This window comes from Uloborus diversus, chromosome 9, assembly GCF_026930045.1.
Source record: "Uloborus diversus isolate 005 chromosome 9, Udiv.v.3.1, whole genome shotgun sequence".
Lineage (NCBI taxonomy): Eukaryota > Metazoa > Arthropoda > Arachnida > Araneae > Uloboridae > Uloborus > Uloborus diversus.
Window position 1 is genome coordinate 140,833,610 of NC_072739.1, and position 19,277 is coordinate 140,852,886.

General features: G+C 32.6%; 2 protein-coding genes across 3 annotated transcripts in view; both read right to left on the reverse strand.

The window, feature by feature from the left end:
• LOC129230581 (coatomer subunit beta-like) overlaps positions 1-6,888 on the reverse strand; it is a 43,713-nt gene extending 36,825 nt beyond the window's left edge. Inside the window, exons 1-5 of one of the 2 annotated variants that reach the window (XM_054864987.1) lie at positions 6,796-6,888; positions 5,075-5,174; positions 3,451-3,680; positions 1,967-2,136; positions 1,189-1,396 (exon numbers count right to left, since the gene is read on the reverse strand). In XM_054864987.1, coding sequence (XP_054720962.1) covers positions 1,189-1,396; positions 1,967-2,136; positions 3,451-3,680; positions 5,075-5,165 — 699 coding nt within the window. In that variant the 5' untranslated portion in view covers positions 5,166-5,174; positions 6,796-6,888. Of the gene's footprint in view, positions 1-1,188; positions 1,397-1,966; positions 2,137-3,450; positions 3,681-5,074; positions 5,175-6,746 lie in introns of both variants that reach the window. The other variant, XM_054864986.1, reaches the window with a different exon arrangement.
• An 8,492-nt stretch (positions 6,889-15,380) lies between these two features.
• The window catches only part of LOC129230534 (proteasome subunit beta type-7-like), a 37,927-nt gene continuing 34,030 nt past the window's right edge, over positions 15,381-19,277 (reverse strand). Inside the window, exon 7 of the mRNA XM_054864937.1 lies at positions 15,381-15,516. Within this exon, the coding sequence (XP_054720912.1) occupies positions 15,381-15,516 (136 nt within the window). The remainder of the gene's footprint in view (positions 15,517-19,277) is intronic.

Below are 19,277 nucleotides of genomic sequence, written 5' to 3' on the forward strand. Positions count from 1 at the left end.
TCATTTATGCGTTTATAGTAGAATCTCATAACAAGCAAAAAGGGATTTTTATAGAAGGGGATGCAATCCAATTTTGGAATATGTAAAAAAACTTATGTGAAAAAGCGTAAATTTTACATCTAATTGGTAGAATTAGCTACATATATATTATACATTCCAGAACTGAAAATCCATGACCAATTATCAGTTTCTATGATTTTTGAGAATTTTTTAAAGAAAATCATGATTTTCCATGAAAAATTTTGATCATGATTAACATCCATTACTTTCCAGTAGTGTGGATACCTAGTCAGGGCCGAATATAGGGGAGGGCGGGGCTACTGCTCTGAAGGCCTCCACAACAAAGGGGCCCACCACAATAAATTTTTTACAAAATATCCTAACTTTCACCTGTCGAAAATATTGGATATATACATATATATCAAAATATTTGGATATATATATCAAAGTATCGGATATTTTTGAAAATATGATGATCTTTTCGAACCCTGATTGGGGGCCTCCACTCCTTCGTTGCCCCGGGGCCTCCACATTTCCAAATCCGGTCCTGTACCTAGTAGAGCATTTTCGGGAAGTGATCAATGCACAGACCTGCATACTTACTCACTACTACGAATACTTTTATTATTTCAAATAGTACCACAATTAAATCCCTGGAAAAGTGATTAACAACTAATAAAACATATCTACTCTTAAAAGTGATGTGGAGAAAATTTGTTGATGTTATAAACTCAAGCAGTAGATTTTTTTTTCTCACTACTGTCATAAAATATGTTTCATAAAGTTTATGAGAAGCAATTTGGTTGCATAAAAATTATCAAATATCATTAAAATAAGGGTATTTTTTTTATAGTATATCACTTGATTTACTACATCTAAAATTAACCTTGTTAACATCACTTCGGTTTGACATCAGAAACATTATGGACCATCTAATGACCTTAAAACTTAAGGTCAACTGTATTTACAAAAAAATTTAACCTTATTTTTTTCCCCTGTACAACTGAAACAATAAAATGGCAAAGAAATCTCAAAATACCATCAACAACTCATGCTAGAAAATATGTTGATACATTCCAAGAAAACATTTATGGTTTTACATAAGTACAGAAAGCAATAACACTATAAAAGTTGTTAGAAATAATTTTTAAATGAATTAATTAACGGAAAAAATAAATGTTAGTGCACCTTATAAATAAGTTCTACAATGACAAGCTGCAGGATATCTCCGAAAGAATGGACTTGATCAATGCAGGAACTAAGGTAATTGAGAGCTCTTTCTTGGTCCACATGAATTAGCATCATGAAAGCATTCCTTTTACAAGACATATCCTGCTCAGTCTCCAAAAAATTTGCCACAAGCTCAGGAGCATCTGGGATAAGAAACTCAAAGTTTCTGAAAAAATAAATATTTCATTTTAATAAATGATTAATTATTATAATATATATTATTATAATATATATTAATTAGTATAATATATATTATTATAATATATATTAATTATTATTATAATATTCATTTATTAAAAATACAGAAAGATTCTTTTAGAACTGAGGGAGGGGGGGTGAATTTTCTCTAAGAATGAAAAGGAATATTATTATATTCTCTTTTCATTTAGAATTTTAAAAATGCTTCAATATCTGCATTGTAGAACTACAAAGAATCAGGATACTATGATTAGTTGAGTTAAATTAATTAACAGAATGTTAGTTGTTGACTTACATCCAAGAAATTTCATAATCATTTTTGCACATCTATATTTTACCATTCAAAATTAAAAATGACTTTCAAACTCTTAGAAGTTTTGGGAATCAAAAAATATTTTCTTTCATATGTAAATTTGAAGATGTTGTTGAACTTTTGAGGTCAAAAAGGTCAATAAATTAAGCAATGAATAAGAGCTCTTGGAGTACAACAATACATTTGTTGAAAAAAAACACTAACACAATAAAAAGGAAAACTAACTTATAAATAGTAAATATGGCCAAGACAGCATTTCTTCGCACATATGAATGGCGATGCTCAAGACATGCTTGAATAGCTGGCATTAATGGCTCCAGTAGCTCAGGCTCCTTTAACTTGCAAAGAAATCTCAATGTTGAACCACGGATAAATTCATTTGGATGCTGCAAATCCTGTAAAAATATGTTTTTAAAAAAAGAATGAAACTAACAATAATAGGTTCCTTATTACTGAGGTACAGTTAAATGTTGGTAATACCGCTTAACTTTTGTTGACAACTTCAGTTATTAAAGCAGGGTAATTCCTTACTTCAGTATGTGTCAGAAATTAAGTTGCATAGTGATCAGTTAAGCTCTGAAGTTATCAAACAGGATTCCTAACAAATTTTTAAATTGTCCCAAAGGAGGAAAAAATGACTTTGTTAAATTAAATAAAACTACTTTTGAATAGAACAATAAATTATGCTGAATGAATTTATCAGAACTACAAGTAATTTTGAACTATAGCAATTGTGCCGTGTACCCCCTATGATTAAGGATTTAAAATGTACAAACTATTGTTGTAATGTGAACAACAATATTTCTTTACAAGAAAAAATTACGAGCAAAATGATAAAAGCCTTTAAAGAAAATGCAAAAAGAAGTTGAAATATTAAAAGAAAAAGAAACATGGGACCAAATTTTGAAAAAAATATATATTTTTGGATACTTGAAAGGGATTTTTAAGGGAGGAAAAAATGGACAGATTGAGAGCCTAGTATTAAACAATGTAAATATAATAAATATAAATAAATTTTATGATAAATGGTATGAGGGAGCAAATATGCACAAACTGAAATATTAATAGCAAAAAGACAACAAAACTAATATCACACACATTAAAATCTCAGTTCTGTTTACTTTAGAGTAGTTTGATCATCATTTTGGAACACTGTGTACTCAAAATATAATTTTTGAACATATTATGTATATGTCATGCACATTATTATAACTATATTCTACTGACGAAGTTTTAAGTTCATAAAAGCTTTCATAACTGAACATAAACAATATAGTTTTTGAGAATAGAACATCACAAGTATTGATATATTGTACAAAAATATGAGAAAAATAGTGGAAGGAAGAAAAAACAAAATTATTGTATCTTCCTGCGCATAAATTTTTAAATTGTGTAAAGTATTGAAAAAAAAATCCTTCATGCAGTAAAATATAATTGCAGGAAAGAAAATATTTCTATTCTAAGAATTAAAAAAAAAAAAAAAAAAAAACTTACTTCAAAATACTCCCCCCCCCCCCAAATTAATTATTTCAAAAGTAAACATAATTTTGGATGTTTGGACAGTTATATTTAAAAAATATTGGAATTTTAAGAACAAAATATTTGAAGTTTTTTAGGTATTTTGTTTAAAAATCTTAAGCTACAATTCTATCGTTGAAAAAAAAAATATTGAAACAACAAGAACATAATATATAAAAAAGTAATCATACTTTTCGATAAGCATCGCAAACTAATATCATTTCTTGCATCAGCTTTCCATCAGGAGTAGTTTTAGGAACGATTTCCCAAAATATCAATAACAGTTTCTTAATGGTATGATCTTGCAGAGGCAAAACAAATCGTATGATTGTCATTAAGATTGATGGAAATTTTTCTCCATTGAGGATCAAATGAATAGTCTTCTTTAATGCTTCAATTTTGGTTCTTATGTCACCCTTTTCTGGAAAGAAAACACAAAATTATATGCACAAGCAGTTTACAAGAGTTTTCATTTCAGACATCAGCCCTTCTACCAGTAACAGATTCATACATTTGTGGGTCTCTTTTGTCTAATGTAAATATTTTTCACATGTTGTTTTAGACTTATGTTATGGGGACATAATGGGGCAAATGCAACATGATAAATCTGCCACCCGCTTTTTATTAACAAAGAGGTAATGCCTTTTTATTATTATTAAGCAATCACGATTACTTATTGTTTTCACTTGACAGTTTTGATGTGCTATCATTTTATTTTCCCACCAGCATCCTCTGCAGCATCACCGTCGACCGGCCGCCTCACGATGCTGCTCCTCTAGCAAAAATCATCTTCAGGTTGCATCAATATCCTACACTTACATGCATACATACAGGCACGTACAAACAAACACATACATACACCTACACAAACCCATACACACATACATACAGACACCTACACATACACACACAACTACCACACACTCATGCCTACACACAACTACCCACACACTCATCACACTCATGCCTGCACACAGACACATATGCCTACACACACACATACACATTCCCCACCACACACAAACACTCATACACACAACTACCCACTCACTCATACCTGCACACAAACACAAATACACATGCCTACACACACATACACATACTCCCTACACACATACCCCCCACACACATAAACACACACCCCTTCATACACACACACACACACACTCGTGATTGCGAAAAATATAATTTAAATTCAAGAGGTCAAAATTCAAATTATTTTTTTTTCTTTTAATGTCAGTCACCAGAACCTTTGTGTTTAATTTTGATTGTAAATCCTAGTCGGTTAATATATTAGTGATAATGCAAGGATTATTGGGACCTCCACAAAAACAAAGTTCTGGTTGCTCTACTTTATCAGCATCCAACAGCTAAATGTTAAATCATGATGACATGGTGAAAGGTCAAATTGACTAGTTAATTCACTATCTGGCTCAACTTTGAGCTTGGCCGTAACATATACTTGAAGCTTTAACCTTCCATGATAAATTGTTTTTGTGTTGCACGAGGTGCTTACACAAGCACACAACAAAACTTATAAAAAAAGATTTAGGGATTTTCATGTTTTTTTTATTGTCTTCCAGTTTACTCATAAAATTATATGAAAACATCATGAAAAGGAGAAAAAATGATAAAAATTAGTTTAGAAGTAATTAAAATAGAAGTTGATGCTGAAATTTAAGTTATAAATTTTTCATAAAGACAACACATCTTTCAAACATTTTACTTCTTAGAATAAACACATATTATAGCAATTTTCAAATTGAATTACAATATTGAAATATTTTATTAAATAAACAAAATTTTAATTTATACCTAAATCTAATTTAAGATGCACTTCATTTGGCTGCTCTGTATCACTTGGAGCAGCAATCAAGGTGTAACACACTTGTTCAGCTGCACTCATCTTTGACTGCTGCAAAAATTAACATCATCACTGAATTAAAAAATTAAAAGGATGACAAGAAAAAAAATGATAATAACAACTGATAAATAAAGCAAATGAATTTAGAAAAAGAAAAATACAATTATGCATGAAAAAAGTTGGTAAACTAATAAATAATGTGGACAATTATGCATGAAAAAAGTTGGTAAACTAATAAATAATGTAATTAATGAAAAAATAAATATAGTAAGACTTCGTTACAGCAAATATCAATACAGCGAAAAATCCGTCTCAACGAAATAAACGTTCAATGCTCTTTGATCGAATTGCACTACGATGATTGAATAATTAGTTTATAGAATTACACGTAATTACTTTCAAAAGGAGTTACAATTTCTTAAATCTTATTTCTACAATCAGTGCATCTTTTTTTAATTAAAAAAATCAAGATTTGAATCAAACTAAGGTCTACGGAAAATTTTCAATGGTGCAGTCTGTTCCACGACCCTTGTAGTTGGGCACCCCTGAATTAAATACAAAAGAATAAAATCAATTTAGCCTTAAACCACCAGGTCAGTATGAAAAAGATGTTTTGTATTCATTTTAGTGAATTACCTCAATTATGATTTAATTCAGTGTTTTTTTTTTTAATTTATTTTTTAGGAGTGCTTGAAAAGGGGATATTTCGATAATTGGGAATCTGGCGCAGTCGTCAAATTTTTTGGCGTAAATAATTTTATTTTGGTAACCCCGCTAATTTAAAGTAACCGTATGTGAATAGATGATTCCAATCTCTTTGTTTAGATTTACAAAGAAAAATACCTCTCGCGCAGGCACTGGAACCAAAAATTGGCGCCAATGAAGAAAGATCGCCAGATTAACAATTATCGAAATATCCCCCTTGAAAAAAAAACAAGAAAAAAAATGCCTATTAATTTTATGAACTATTTGCTTGGAAAAATATTTTCAACACAAAACAACAAAAAAACAAATGGAAAAAAATTCAATATATTTGAACAAAATTGACTAATGGCTGTCACTGGATTCCCTTCTTGAGCTTCAGAATTTTATGTAGGTTCTGCTTCTAAAATTTGGAATTTTGTGAGAGATCTGCAAACAAGCTCAAGTTTCTTTTAAATGTACCCCTGATTTTGTTAAACATTACTTGCAACATTCTAAACAGATAAAAGAAGAAGGGATGTGACGTGGATGACAAGTTAAAGGAGCAGAATGAAAGTTTAACTTACAGTTGATAATTAATCGCTCAAAACACACTGTCGTTTCAAAATACTGTTTAGAGTTTTTCAGAAAAACTGAAAAGAAACTCGATGAAAACGTTTCTTAAAATGGAAATGAAAGGTTTAAAAAACCGGCACTGTTGCGGGTTTTAACAGTCTCTTGTAAACAAATAATGAGCTAGAGACTTATAAATTGGCTAAAAAACGTAAAAAATAACAGAAAAATATGAAGAAACTAAGACACATTCCAACTCAATGTAGTATAAATCAATAATTTAAAATGTAAGAAAATTGAAAGGTGGATATAAAACTAATACATTTCACAGATCGATTCTATAGAGAAACAGATAACGTTTACACTTACGCTTGGTCTGATTTTTAAATAAATCAGAGAATGAACACTTTTGTTTTACCTGGAAAATTATTCAAAGTTTAATATTATATCCAGAATTTCATTTAACTCTACCAATGCTTGTTACACTCAGATTGCTTACACGTACATCAAGATGTTGTCAGACAGAAAATTATTTGAGTTGTTTTGCAGCTTCTTTTTCAGAAACGTACGGATCAGATATGGTACGGATTGCAAAAAATGACTCACCATCAGTATCATTACTCAATTATTTGTGTTTCAGTAAAATAAAATAGATTTAGTAAAATAAAATACTGAAGTCGTTTCTGACAAATTTAGGTTTTCGCAATCAAAGATTGCGAACACAAAAGTTAAAACATAAAATAGAACGAGAAGCACTGCAACAGAATCACTGCCTGTAAGCCCATCTTTACTAATATTATAAAGAGAGAGGGCGGATTTTTGTGTGTTTATCTTTACTAATATTATAAAGAGAGAGGGCGGATTTTTGTGTGTTTATATGTTCGAGGTAATCTCCGGAACCCCTGCACCTATTTGAAAAATTCTTTCACTATATGAAAGGTGCTTTCTTACTGAGTAACATAGGCTATAGTTCGAAATAATCCGATAAATAGTTCTTTTTTCATTTCAATTTAGGTCCAAATTTCACGCAAATTGCCTATTATTGGCTATTAAAAGGGTTGAAAAATTACTTGCACATATTGATATTTTATATCGTTGAAAAGGGTAGAATTTTTCGCGTTCTAAGCAATTTGTTTCAATGCTCTAACTTCATTACGACGGGAGTAATTTGCGTTTTTAGCTCGAACTTTTTTAGGCTTAGCTAAAATTTTGACAATACTTTCTTCATTAAATTTATCAATAAAAAGTGAAGGGATTGTCCCACAGTTTTCTTTTTGACACCGTTGGAAAATGCGACATTTTTTACTCCAGAAATATCTCGACCTATGGTCGAAAAAATAACCTTCTATCTCTAAAGGAAAAAAAGTTACAAGACGTTAAAAATAAACTTCGAATAAATCTAATCTCCATTAAAATTGCTGATGCAATTTGATGTTTTGCATTGCCATGGTTACGTCTTTTAGCTTCGCTTCATTTTAATTTCTTAAAGGTCCACAAACTTGGCGCCACGGAATTATTAAACAGTGGGGAAATGTTTTCGCCAATTCTGCATATTTTACGATTTACGTTGTGATAATTCCCCTGGACAATGTAGAAATTGTGAGAATAGTTTGAAAACTAGGAGACATAGCAATTTTCCCAATTATCGCCAAATTTGTGGACGCCAAAGACCAAGAGCTAATGTATTTTGGCCATGGCCTTGCTGATAGTGACAGGAGTGAACAATTATAGCCCATAATTGACGACAGCGCCAAACCCCCAGTTATCGAAATATTTTCGAAATTACTAATGAAAAGAAACCAGTGCATAGAAAAAGCAAGAGGGGATGGAAGTTGTATTTGTACGCACTTTTACATTTAATTGTAAAGAAGAACATTATTATGATTTAGCTTTCAAAACTTAATGATATCCAAGCAAAATATTAATGTGAAAAGTAGCCAAGTTCGATCGAAATGAGGTTCTGGGTAGACGGTGTAACCGACAAGATTCAGAACTCAACGAATAACAAGTTCCATAGCAGTTCCTCATGGAAATTGGATTGCCCCTTGTTCTTCAATTCATTTTGAAAACATTTTTTTACTTTCTTTCATCCCGGATTTAAACTTGCAAAGTTAATGTATAATTGGAGTGGGCACATATTTTGGAAATTGTTTTTTGACGACCAAAACTTGCCGCAAGTTTAAAATCCGGAATCAAAGAAAATTAAAAAATTGTTTTCTGAGCGAATTGGAAAACATGGGACAATCCAACTTCTGAGGAACAGCTATGGAACTTGGTACCCGTTTAGATCTGAATTATTTTATCGGTGACACTGTCTACCCAGGGCCTCATTTTGATCGAACTTGAATCCTTTTCACATTTATGTTTTTTTGGGATTTTATTTTACAGCGATCCATAGCGTACGGTAATGTCCACAGCCCTGCTATTTTAATTACAATAGAGAAAATAATGCCTTTTAGTTCAGAGCAATTTCATGTGTAACGGAAAAACAGGTTTTTTTTTTTTTCTTAAGGTTTAAGCGATTACAGTGAAATCATTTTCATTTCAGCTGTCTTTTTTTTTTTTTCTCTCTGCACTTCATTGTTAAAATATGAAAAACGAGACAGAGAAAAAAATTCTATTCCTTTTTCCTCAATGTTTGTGCTATTTTCTGCTCCGTGATGAAATGACACTTTTCTGAACCAAGTTTTTGGATATTTTTGTGACATTGTGTATTAATTCAATCTTTTAACTGACGAATACTTTCGTGATAGAGAAGTAACAATAAGAAACTGTTAACTTAAATAATTTTTCATGCACTAGGTTGATAAAATTCAAGTTTATGCGTTTTGACCGAATAACTGCGATGAAGTAGCTTTTAAAGTCCATTCATTGCTATAAAAAAGACGATATTTTTAATTAAGTTAAAAATTGTTGCCTTTAACTTATATGACACTACTGCTGTTGTTTACGTGTCCATGGTTAATAATCATGGAAGGATTGAGGACCATTGCCTCATTGCTATAAAAAAGACGATATTTTTAATTAAGTTAAAAATTGTTGCCTTTAACTTATATGACACTACTGCTGTTGTTTACGTGTCCATGGTTAATAATCATGGAAGGATTGAGGACCATTGCCTCGAGATTTTGGACTTTTTTATTTATTCATACATAACAACATGAGAAAGATTTTCAGCGTAAAGAAAGGAAATACACCACTCAGAGTATCCGAGGTTATCGGACCCACGTTTACCGGCATTGGAAGCGAAGTTTCTACCACAAAGCCACGAAGGCCCCCCACGCATAATGAATGAGGCATAATGAGTGATATAGTTTACAAAATCATTCCAATAAATTAATGTAAGAAAAATTCTTTCGAGAGAATTTTGGCGGACAGGTGTAATCTTTATATTAGAATTGTTTTTAAAATTACTTTATGGGCTATGTTTGGAGCTCAGACAAAATTATATGTGCACATTTTAACTAACGAAACAGGATCGGAGTGGAAAGGGAAATTTACACTTGCTCTAAGAGTTTTTTTTTATTTAGTTTTATAGTACGAGCAGAGCTGTGCGGGTACTCCTAGTAGTATATAAAAACGTTCGCCTGATAATAATATTCAAGTCATCAACTGTAATGAAACCAGGCACAAATTGCTCGGCCCTCCAATTTTCCCATTTCAGAGGGGGAGGGGGTGATCGCCCCGGTTGAGGCTAAGTAGGGGGATTTGCTATCGACAGATTTTTCACCATGAACTATCAAAAACGCAGTTCTACGTGATCTTCGATTATCTTGGGGCTCCCCCATAAAAATTTTTTGGGTTTGAAGTCCTAAAAACTGCAGCCCATCTCGTTTTACGTTGGGGACAAGGGATAGGATTCGGAACTTTAGCAATGGAATTCAGGTTACGATGCAAAGGATATTAGTACTCATAATGAATCTCCCTCTCCTTGAAAAGTACCTGAATCCGCACTTAATTCTATTTGAAACGTGTATTTCGGCGATTCATGTCTGGCCACGTTTGTCACAATGCTATCCGAATGAGGGAAAAAAGAAAAATTTGATGCTCTAGTTTCTTTCATTTCAATGTGACTGCTTTATTTACTCCTGTGAACTAATAGATGCACCTTTTTCCGCCTATAAACCAATGTCATCTCATCGAGGGTCAAAAAGTACTTTTCTCCACATTTATATGATTTTTGTAATGCTATTTTAATTAATAATTAAAAAACAACAACTTTTTAGTTGGAAGTGAACTTACTTATAGGATAATTTTTATTACTTCTACCAGTAGCAAGTTTACCATGTCACAATTATGAGATGCTAGAAGGGCATGAATGCACATGATAAATGATTTACATAATTTTGTGATAGACAAAGGGGCCCCCAAAAATCAGTCTTCAAGGGGTCTCGAAATTATTGTGGGCCTAGGGCCTCACTTTTAGTTAGTCGGGCCCTGAGCCTAAGTGTTGCCCAGGAACATGTAAAATCTTAGCTGCCCTCTCACAACAAAATTTGCCCCTTTTCAAAGTAGTTGTTTCCAAAAGAGGGAAGAAAGAAAGAAAATTTACCCCAATTTGGTGCCCCTAAAACTGTGGTGCCCAGGTCCAGGGACCTGCAGGACCATGCGTTAATGAGACCCTGAACAGCACCACTTTTTATTAATCTGAACTGATCGTGCAGATGATGTGGGAATTATTGTTAAGGATGAAGTAATAATGATTTTCCCTCAGCCAACTTTATATAGACACAGCCATTTTAGCGTTTCCAATTTCTTCCTCAATTTATGGTATGCTAACTTACCAAAATTGATATTTATTGAGTGTATTATGTTCATACAACATTTTATATGTAAAAGTAAAATATGTACCTATAGGCTTTCAATAAATTCCACAGATGTATTTTTTTTTTTTAATATTCCGTCATACAGATTTAAATGTTAGTAGATATCTCAAAAATGGATGCATTTATTAAAAAAATTTCATACTAAAATCTTCATTATTGTTACAAATTCTGTAAATAGTAATTATTTTGTGATTAATTTGTTGTAATCTAGCTAAATTTGGCGTTTATTCCGTTATTTTTCATCTAAAATTATCTTAGTAACGTAACCTTTAAATAGTTTCTTGTAATGTACAAACAACTCCCTGACATTCGACTGAAGTATACGTTCCCCCTGTTTTTCATTGATAAGACTCGTGAATGAATGAAAAGAAAATATGAGAAGCATTTCGAATTTTGTGGAAACTTCCTTCGAGATTTATAAATAGCCACGGCCAGCGGGGAGTGAATCTAGAGTTAGTTTTTGCTTGTGAATCGTGTCAGCGGTGCGCTAGGGAGCATGTATTAGCTCTGTTCTGTGAAGCCTTTGAGCTGTATTTTTGCGTATTTGGATGTAAATATGTGTGTAACCGTTGAGTTTACGGTGTTAATTGATATTTGCTTAATTGCTGATGATTGATTTAGCAGTTGTAACTACGCTTCCTGTACATAGCTGTAAATAAATTTTCTGTGTTTTCTCAAGAACTGTGTCGTCCTTTCGAGAAAGTTTGAAGCTGCACGGAACTGGTAACATTAGTTATCAAGTAAGACCCACTTACCCCTTTTTTATTTTTGCTTGCTTTAAATTTAAATAAAAGCTGAGTGGGCCCAATTACCCCTTCGTATAGGGTAAGTTAGACACCCATTTGATTATAAATAAAAATTGTTAACAAAATGTAAAACGTTCTTTTGTGCGATAAAACAAATCAATAAGTGAAAAGTTTTTTGCTTCAAAACTTTTGTTTACGATTTCGGTAACAAACCACTCTAAAAAAAGGGTCCCATTTTCCCCAACCAACCCCAATTCAAACTCACAAACAGTCCCAAATAATATTTTTAAGAATGCCATTTATAAAAAAAAATAATTTGTGTCATTTTTTTAAAAATCAATTTGCTCTTTTCTTCCTTTAACTTTTAATCCCATCGAACGGGTTTTTCTTTTTCTTTTTTCTTTTTTGGAAATGAAAATAGCTGCTCTTTTTCTAAAAAGTGGCTCATCTCTTGTGGTGTTCTAGTCTAGGTCAAACACTTTCTTTGGGCCTCCCGTAGCCAAACCTTCTTAACTCGGGGAACCAGGAGTTTCGATTTCAGGCGTGTTGTGGTGCTGAACATTTACTGAAACTTATTTTAGGGTGCAGAGCATTCTACAACCTAACTAAGCAGAAGAAAAATCGAATGAATAAAACAGAAAATCTTATTATTTTTTCTTTTTCTTAAATAATATTTTAGAACTTAAGAAGCGTTAGTCATTTTGGGGGTCATAACCATGTCCTAGTCGGCTATTCAATCAGGTCCTAATTAGAGCTCTTGACAGCATGGCAAGCCGATAATTTTTGATGCCCTTAGTGGACCATCAGTGTTATTTTATCGTTGTTGTTAGAAGATTAAAATTACGTAATAATTACTTTAAAATACTACTACAGTGCGGCGCAAAATTTTGAGCACAACCGAAACCTTTTGATAAGAAGAAAAGTATACACCGAATAGCTTTTAAATTTTTACTGTATTTACTCAATCAGCTTACAGATTCATGTTTCGAATTCGGAAACAATTCATAGAAATTAAAATAGGATTTCATAAAAAAATTAAAGTTTTGCTGTCGCAAAAGTTTAGGCACAAAAAATTTTCATTTAAGGAAGCATAAAAGTCTTTTAATATTCTATGGTGTTACCATTGCATCTAATGAGCTCGAATACGCGATTTTCCATTGATAGAATGAGATATTGGAATGTTTCGGGAGTGAGTCTGTATCAGGCTTCCTCGATTGCTGATTTGAGCTCTTGTACAGAGGAATACTGCTTCCCATTCTGGTATACGTCACGTGAGAGAAGTCCCCAGATGTTTTCTATGGGATTGAGATCAGGGCTAAGTGCTAGCCTACACTAATATTTTGAGACGCTTAGTCACTCTTTTATACTACGCGAAGTGTGTATTGATGCGTTGTCTTGCTGGACTTCACCAAACGGCAACAAATGCTCGCTTAGAGTATTTTGATACGCTTCTGAGTTTTGTCTGCCGTTTAGAAAGCTAAGGGAAGTTTGTCCGTTGAAGCAAAAAGCGATCAATACCATGAGCGAGCCACCACCTTGTTGCCTACTGAATATGTACTTTAGATCTTTCTTTAAGTCACTCCAATAGTATAAAAACCCATCTAGACTGTCTAAATTCCGTAAAATGAAAGCCTGAAAATATAACACTAATCCATTCGTCACTGTAATGCATGTGCTGTTTTGCCCACTGCAGTCTTGCTTGTTTGTGACAGTTTCAAAAAAAGTTTACGAGCTAACTTTTGTTAACTTTTAAATAATTCGTATTTCTATATTGAAATTTTAAAATTTTCGGGGTTGTCAAATTTGATCCCTCTTAATTTGTGGTGACATCCGTTTAATAATGCTTTGACGTTATTTAGACAGTTTGAAATACCAAACTCGTTTTGAGAAGACAACTTATTTCTATCATATTGATTTAAGAGTGTAAAGTGGGAAAATAATTCAGTATTTAGTAGCCAATTTAGAAAAATTCACCACTGTAGTGATCTATCTAGTATAGCTTTTACGGCGAAAAACTTCCATAGACAGCAACTTTTTGAAATTTTAAATGCCTTCGGCAGTCATTAGAAACGTAGTATCCCCTAATTTCTTTCAATTTTGCAAGAAATGTAGTATAGGCAGTAGTTGTTTCAGCATAATATACACGGCAACTTGATTCAACTTGTTAAAATGATCAATTCAAAATGAAATAGAAGTTACTGAAAACTGTTATCTAAAACTAATTACTAATGTTAAAATAATTCATAACTAAAAGAAAACAAGTTCAATCTCTGCACCGGGGAAAGAAAAAAGAAACTTATGAAAGTCGATTCCCCCTTAAAATAAATGTTGAGTGCCAAACTATAGATAATGCTGCCATCTAGCAACCATGCTGCCAAAGTTTTCGCCAAACCCCCACACCAGTAACATGATACATGTTTGAACCAATTTTCTTCATTAGCAAGAATGAGAAAGCTCGGTCTACTCTTATTATTAGTCTATGGTAGAGCAGCTATAGATAGTTCGGCGCATCAGCTTAAATTTAGCCATTTTGGATCGGATTTTTCATTGTTGCGGAGCTAGGGTTACCAGAGCAAAATTTCAAGTTTAGCCAAATCGACAAAAAAAAAAAAAAAAGTAATAACATTTTATTTAATAAACAATTCATGTGTGCCGCTAATAATTGTTCCCAGTGAAAACTCAACAAACGCGATAACTTGCGAGAAAAGATAACCTCTCAAACACACGCTCCGATCCAAAATGGCTGATTTTAAACTGATGCGTCGACTCGTATATATAGGGGCCTTAATATAGGGGCCTTAAGCCCAAGTATTTATCATTTGTGACGTCATGAAGACCACGCTTTGTTTGAAAAATTGGACATTTTAAAAAATTAAATAAAAAACAACTGTTGGGAAAATGAAAATATTTCTTGGGTCCATGTTATTTTTTTAGCTTATTCTATCAATTTCAGTGACTAAAAGTAGTACTTTTAACTGAAGGTTGTCCTTTATCCCATTGTCCTTTATCGAGCTCAATAAAGGAAAATTTGCAGTTTCTTTTAACACGAATTCTATTCAAGAATGACTTAAATTACCACGGAGAAGTAAAAGAGTAGAAAAGAATGAGCACTACTTTAAGTTATATGGTTTAAAAGAAAAAGAAAATCAACTTTATTAGAAACTTTCTTTAATAAATTACAATTTTAAACTGAAAAACTTGAAACAACTTCGAACAAACATGCATAATATTCACAAGGTCTGTTCATAAATACTAACCACTCATAACACTCTGTAAACAAATTTACCAGTTTAGTTTTACATTTCACAGGTGAAATACAAAATAGTTTAATAAAATGAGAGGGGATTTAGCGCAACTTTTAGCCAATATAAAGCACATAATACAATTTCAGTCAGTTATATAACTAGGCTTTCATTCCAATTTTTGCAATTCTAGTCTTCATCTACTGAAGAGTCTTCACTGGCTGAATCTGAAAAGTTTCGTACGGTACATTCAACTACTTCAAGAGGCGTTACTTTTGAAGAAATAACAGAAGTAACTCCGGGTCTATAACGATAAGTTTGTTGCCTGTTGTAAAAGAAAAAAAGTTATTAAAATTCAAACATGCTTATTTAAAGAGACATGGCAAAACTTCAAAAATTATACAAGTACAGTGTTAATATAAATTTTAAGAAATCAATATGTTTCTCCGATTTGAGGCTTATTGTAATTATTTTGGATTCGGATATTTTAAAGAAACTTAGCTGCCCTTTTAGCTCTCTAGTTTGACTGTCCCTAAGCATGGTCCCATTGCAATCAGTTGAGGTTTGCGAATGCTGGCAGGCTTAAGACACCATATTTCGCTAACGAGGGACGAGGACAAATAATTTATGCACCCAGAAACATGTTTTTATTTTGATAACACAATGTTCATGCAAGGTAAATAACTTTATGAAACTCAATGTATGCGTTTTACTCGTACATGTTTTATTCGTATGTTTGGCAGTAGCTGCCACACAAACTTTGAAATACTTTTTTGTCACGAAAACTTCAAATTCGTAGTTTAGCTCTTTCAGATCTAGTGTCTGGTATACCGGACATGAATTTTAAACAGCTGCTAATCATTTAATAATTAATTAAATCAATAGATTTTTTTTGTAGTTGACTCTTTTTATTCTGCTTATTATCATCTGTGAAAGGATTTTTCTTTTTGAGATTGAAGGCAAAAAAAAAAAAAAAAAAAGAAAAAGAAAAAAGAAGGAATTGAGAGATTGAGATTGCTTTTCTTTTTTCTTTTTTTTTGTATGATTTTAAAAATATATATTTAATCTTTTATTGATCATTTCAAATGCATATATTATGTTTCAATATTGTTATCTTTATGTATTAATGGGCAAGTCGTTTTCTTTCGGTACCGAATTCTCCTCTGTTTATGAACCAATTTCCTTCCTTTTTTTGTTCAGTAGCTATTGCCGAGTTTTAGCATCATCAATATTTTTTTTTGAAATCGAACGCTGATTAACGGAGATATTAATCGCCGTCCTAAATGGCCCTTTTTACGCGAACGGATGGTCCCGTTTTTTCGAAGAAATTGTCAGAGCGCCCAAGGTCCAATAACCTAAATCTACTAAAAAAAAAGTTATAAGCGTTTTTTAGTAAGCGAGACTCAAAAATTTTAATTTTATCTCTTTTCCATTGTTGAAATTCATTGTTGGAAGCGCAAAATATTAAGTTTTTAATTCATTTTTTAAACCGCTTTTTCTACACGAAAAATGCATTTTAATGCTTCGAGCTTGGTATGGTTGGAAAGCTCGAAAAAATACCTTGAAACACGTTCTACCCGGTTTTACCGCGCCAAATGGAAACCCGCAAAGATAACTAGAAAGTGAGCTAGAATCAATTAAAAGTTAATGAAAACTCATTTTTACTTTCTTCTATATCTAATATATAGAAGAAAGTATTGGATTCGTGCAAATTTTCGAATTTCGAATTTTGACGAATTCGAACGTTTTGAGGTGTGCTGAGTCCATTTCGACTATTTTTACTTTCTTCTATATCTAATATATAGAAGAAAGTATTGGATTCGTGCAAATTTTCGAATTTCGAATTTTGACGGATTCGAACGTTTTGAGGTGTGCTGAGTCCATTTCGACCATTTTTGGAAAATGTCTGTCTGTCTGTGTGTGTGTGTGTGTATGTGTGTGTGTGTGTATGTGTGTGTGTATGTATGTATGTGTGTGTGTATGTATGTGTGTCACGTCTGTGTGTGACCAGTTTTTTGTGGCCGCTCTACAACAAAAACTACCGCATGAAATCGAACGAAATTTAGTACACATATGTGCCCCTATGTGAACTTGTGCCCATTAGTTTTTGGCGCGAATTCCTCCAAGGGGGGTGGAGCAATGGGACGTTTTTCGAGTTACGCGTGCTTGCTATTCCTCAGGAAGTAACTGGCGGAATCAAACAAAATTTGGTCCATATGTTGGTATTAACAGGAACAGGTGCTGATTCAATTTTGGTGTCAATAACTCAAACGGGGGTTGAACTATAGAACGTTTTTTGTCGTCAATTGTGACTGCTGTATCTCAAGAAATAATGAACGGAATGAAAGAAAAATTTATCGGCAAGTAACCCTTAGTGGGTATAAGAACTGATTTTATTTTTGTGTCAACAGCTAAAAAGGGGGTAGCGCAATCACCCGTTCTTTTTTTCCATTTTGAGTACCCTATCTAAAGAAGTAATGCTACGTTCTGGTTGAAATTTGGAATATATGTGAATCCATATGTAAACAGGCTTTGGTTCGATTTTGACGCCGATCGCTCCAAGAGGTGTTGATTTTTTTTTTTTTTTTTTTTTTTTTGCGAATAAAAATATTTTTATTAATGCAACAATAAGAAAGATAAATCGTAATAGATTGTCGTCGTCTGCGTATTTCTCGTGATTTTAATTGTATGGAAATGATAGGAAATATTATCTCAATGATTTAAAATTTTTAACTGTTGCCATCTTATGTTTGTTAATAAATAAAATATTTGTAATTAATTCAAGTTAAGCTTTTAAAGTAACTTTCAATTTTCGCTCTTTGTTTTGTTTTTACAATAATTCAGACATTGGGATGGTCGTCAAGTTTTTGCATGTGTAATTTTGTTTTTGTTAGGAATATTGCTTCCTCGTCAAGCATGGGGAGGGATCAGAAAAAGGAAAAATATAGAAGAAAGTTTCGTGATGGCCACAACATACTAGTTGGAAAATGTCTGTCTGTCTGTGTGTGTGTATGTATGTGTGTGTGTCACGTCTGTGTGTGACCAGTTTTTTGTGGCCGCTCTACAGCAAAAACTACCGCATGAAATCGAACGAAATTTGGTACACATATGTGCCCCTATGTGAACTTGTGCCCATTAGTTTTTGGCGCGAATTCCTCCAAGGGGGGTGGAGCAATGGGACGTTTTTCGAGTTACGCGTGCTTGCTATTCCTCAGGAAGTTACTGGCGGAATCAAACAAAATTTGGTCCATATGTTGGTATTAACAGGAACAGGTGCTGATTCAATTTTGGTGTCAATAACTCAAACGGGGGTTGAGCTATAGAACGTTTTTTGTCGTCAATTGTGACTGCTGTATCTCAAGAAATAATGAACGGAATGAAAGAAAAATTTATCGGCAAGTAGCCCTTAGTGGGTATAAAAACTGATTTTATTTTTGTGTCAACAGCTAAAAAGGGGGGTAGCGCAATCACCCGTTCTTTTTTTCCATTTTGAGTGCCCTATCTCAAGAAGTAATGCTACGTTCTGGTTGAAATTTGGAATATATGTGAATCCATATGTAAACAGGCTTTGGTTCTATTTTGACGCCAATCGCTCCAAGAGGTGTTGATTTTTTTTTTTTTTTTTTGCGAATAAAAATATTTTTATTAATGCAACAATAAGAAAGATAAATCGTAATAGATTGTCGTCTGCGTATTTCTCGTGATTTTAATTGTATGGAAATGGTAGGAAATATTATCTCAATGATTTAAAATTTTTAACTGTTGCCATCTTATGTTTGTTAACAAATAAAATATTTGTAATTCATTCAAGCAAGGCTTTTAAAATAACTTTCAGTTTTCGCTCTTTGCTTTGCTTTTGCAATAATTCAGACATTGGGATAGTCGTCAAGTTTTTGCATGTGTCATTTTGTTTTTGTTGGGAATATTGCTTCCTCGTCAAGCATGGGGAGGGATCAGAAAAAAAAAAGAAAAATATAGAAGAAAGTTTCGTGATGGCCACAACATACTAGTTACTTTCTTCTATATCTAATATATAGAAAAAAGTATTGAATTCGTGCAAATTTTCGAATTTCGAATTTTGACGGA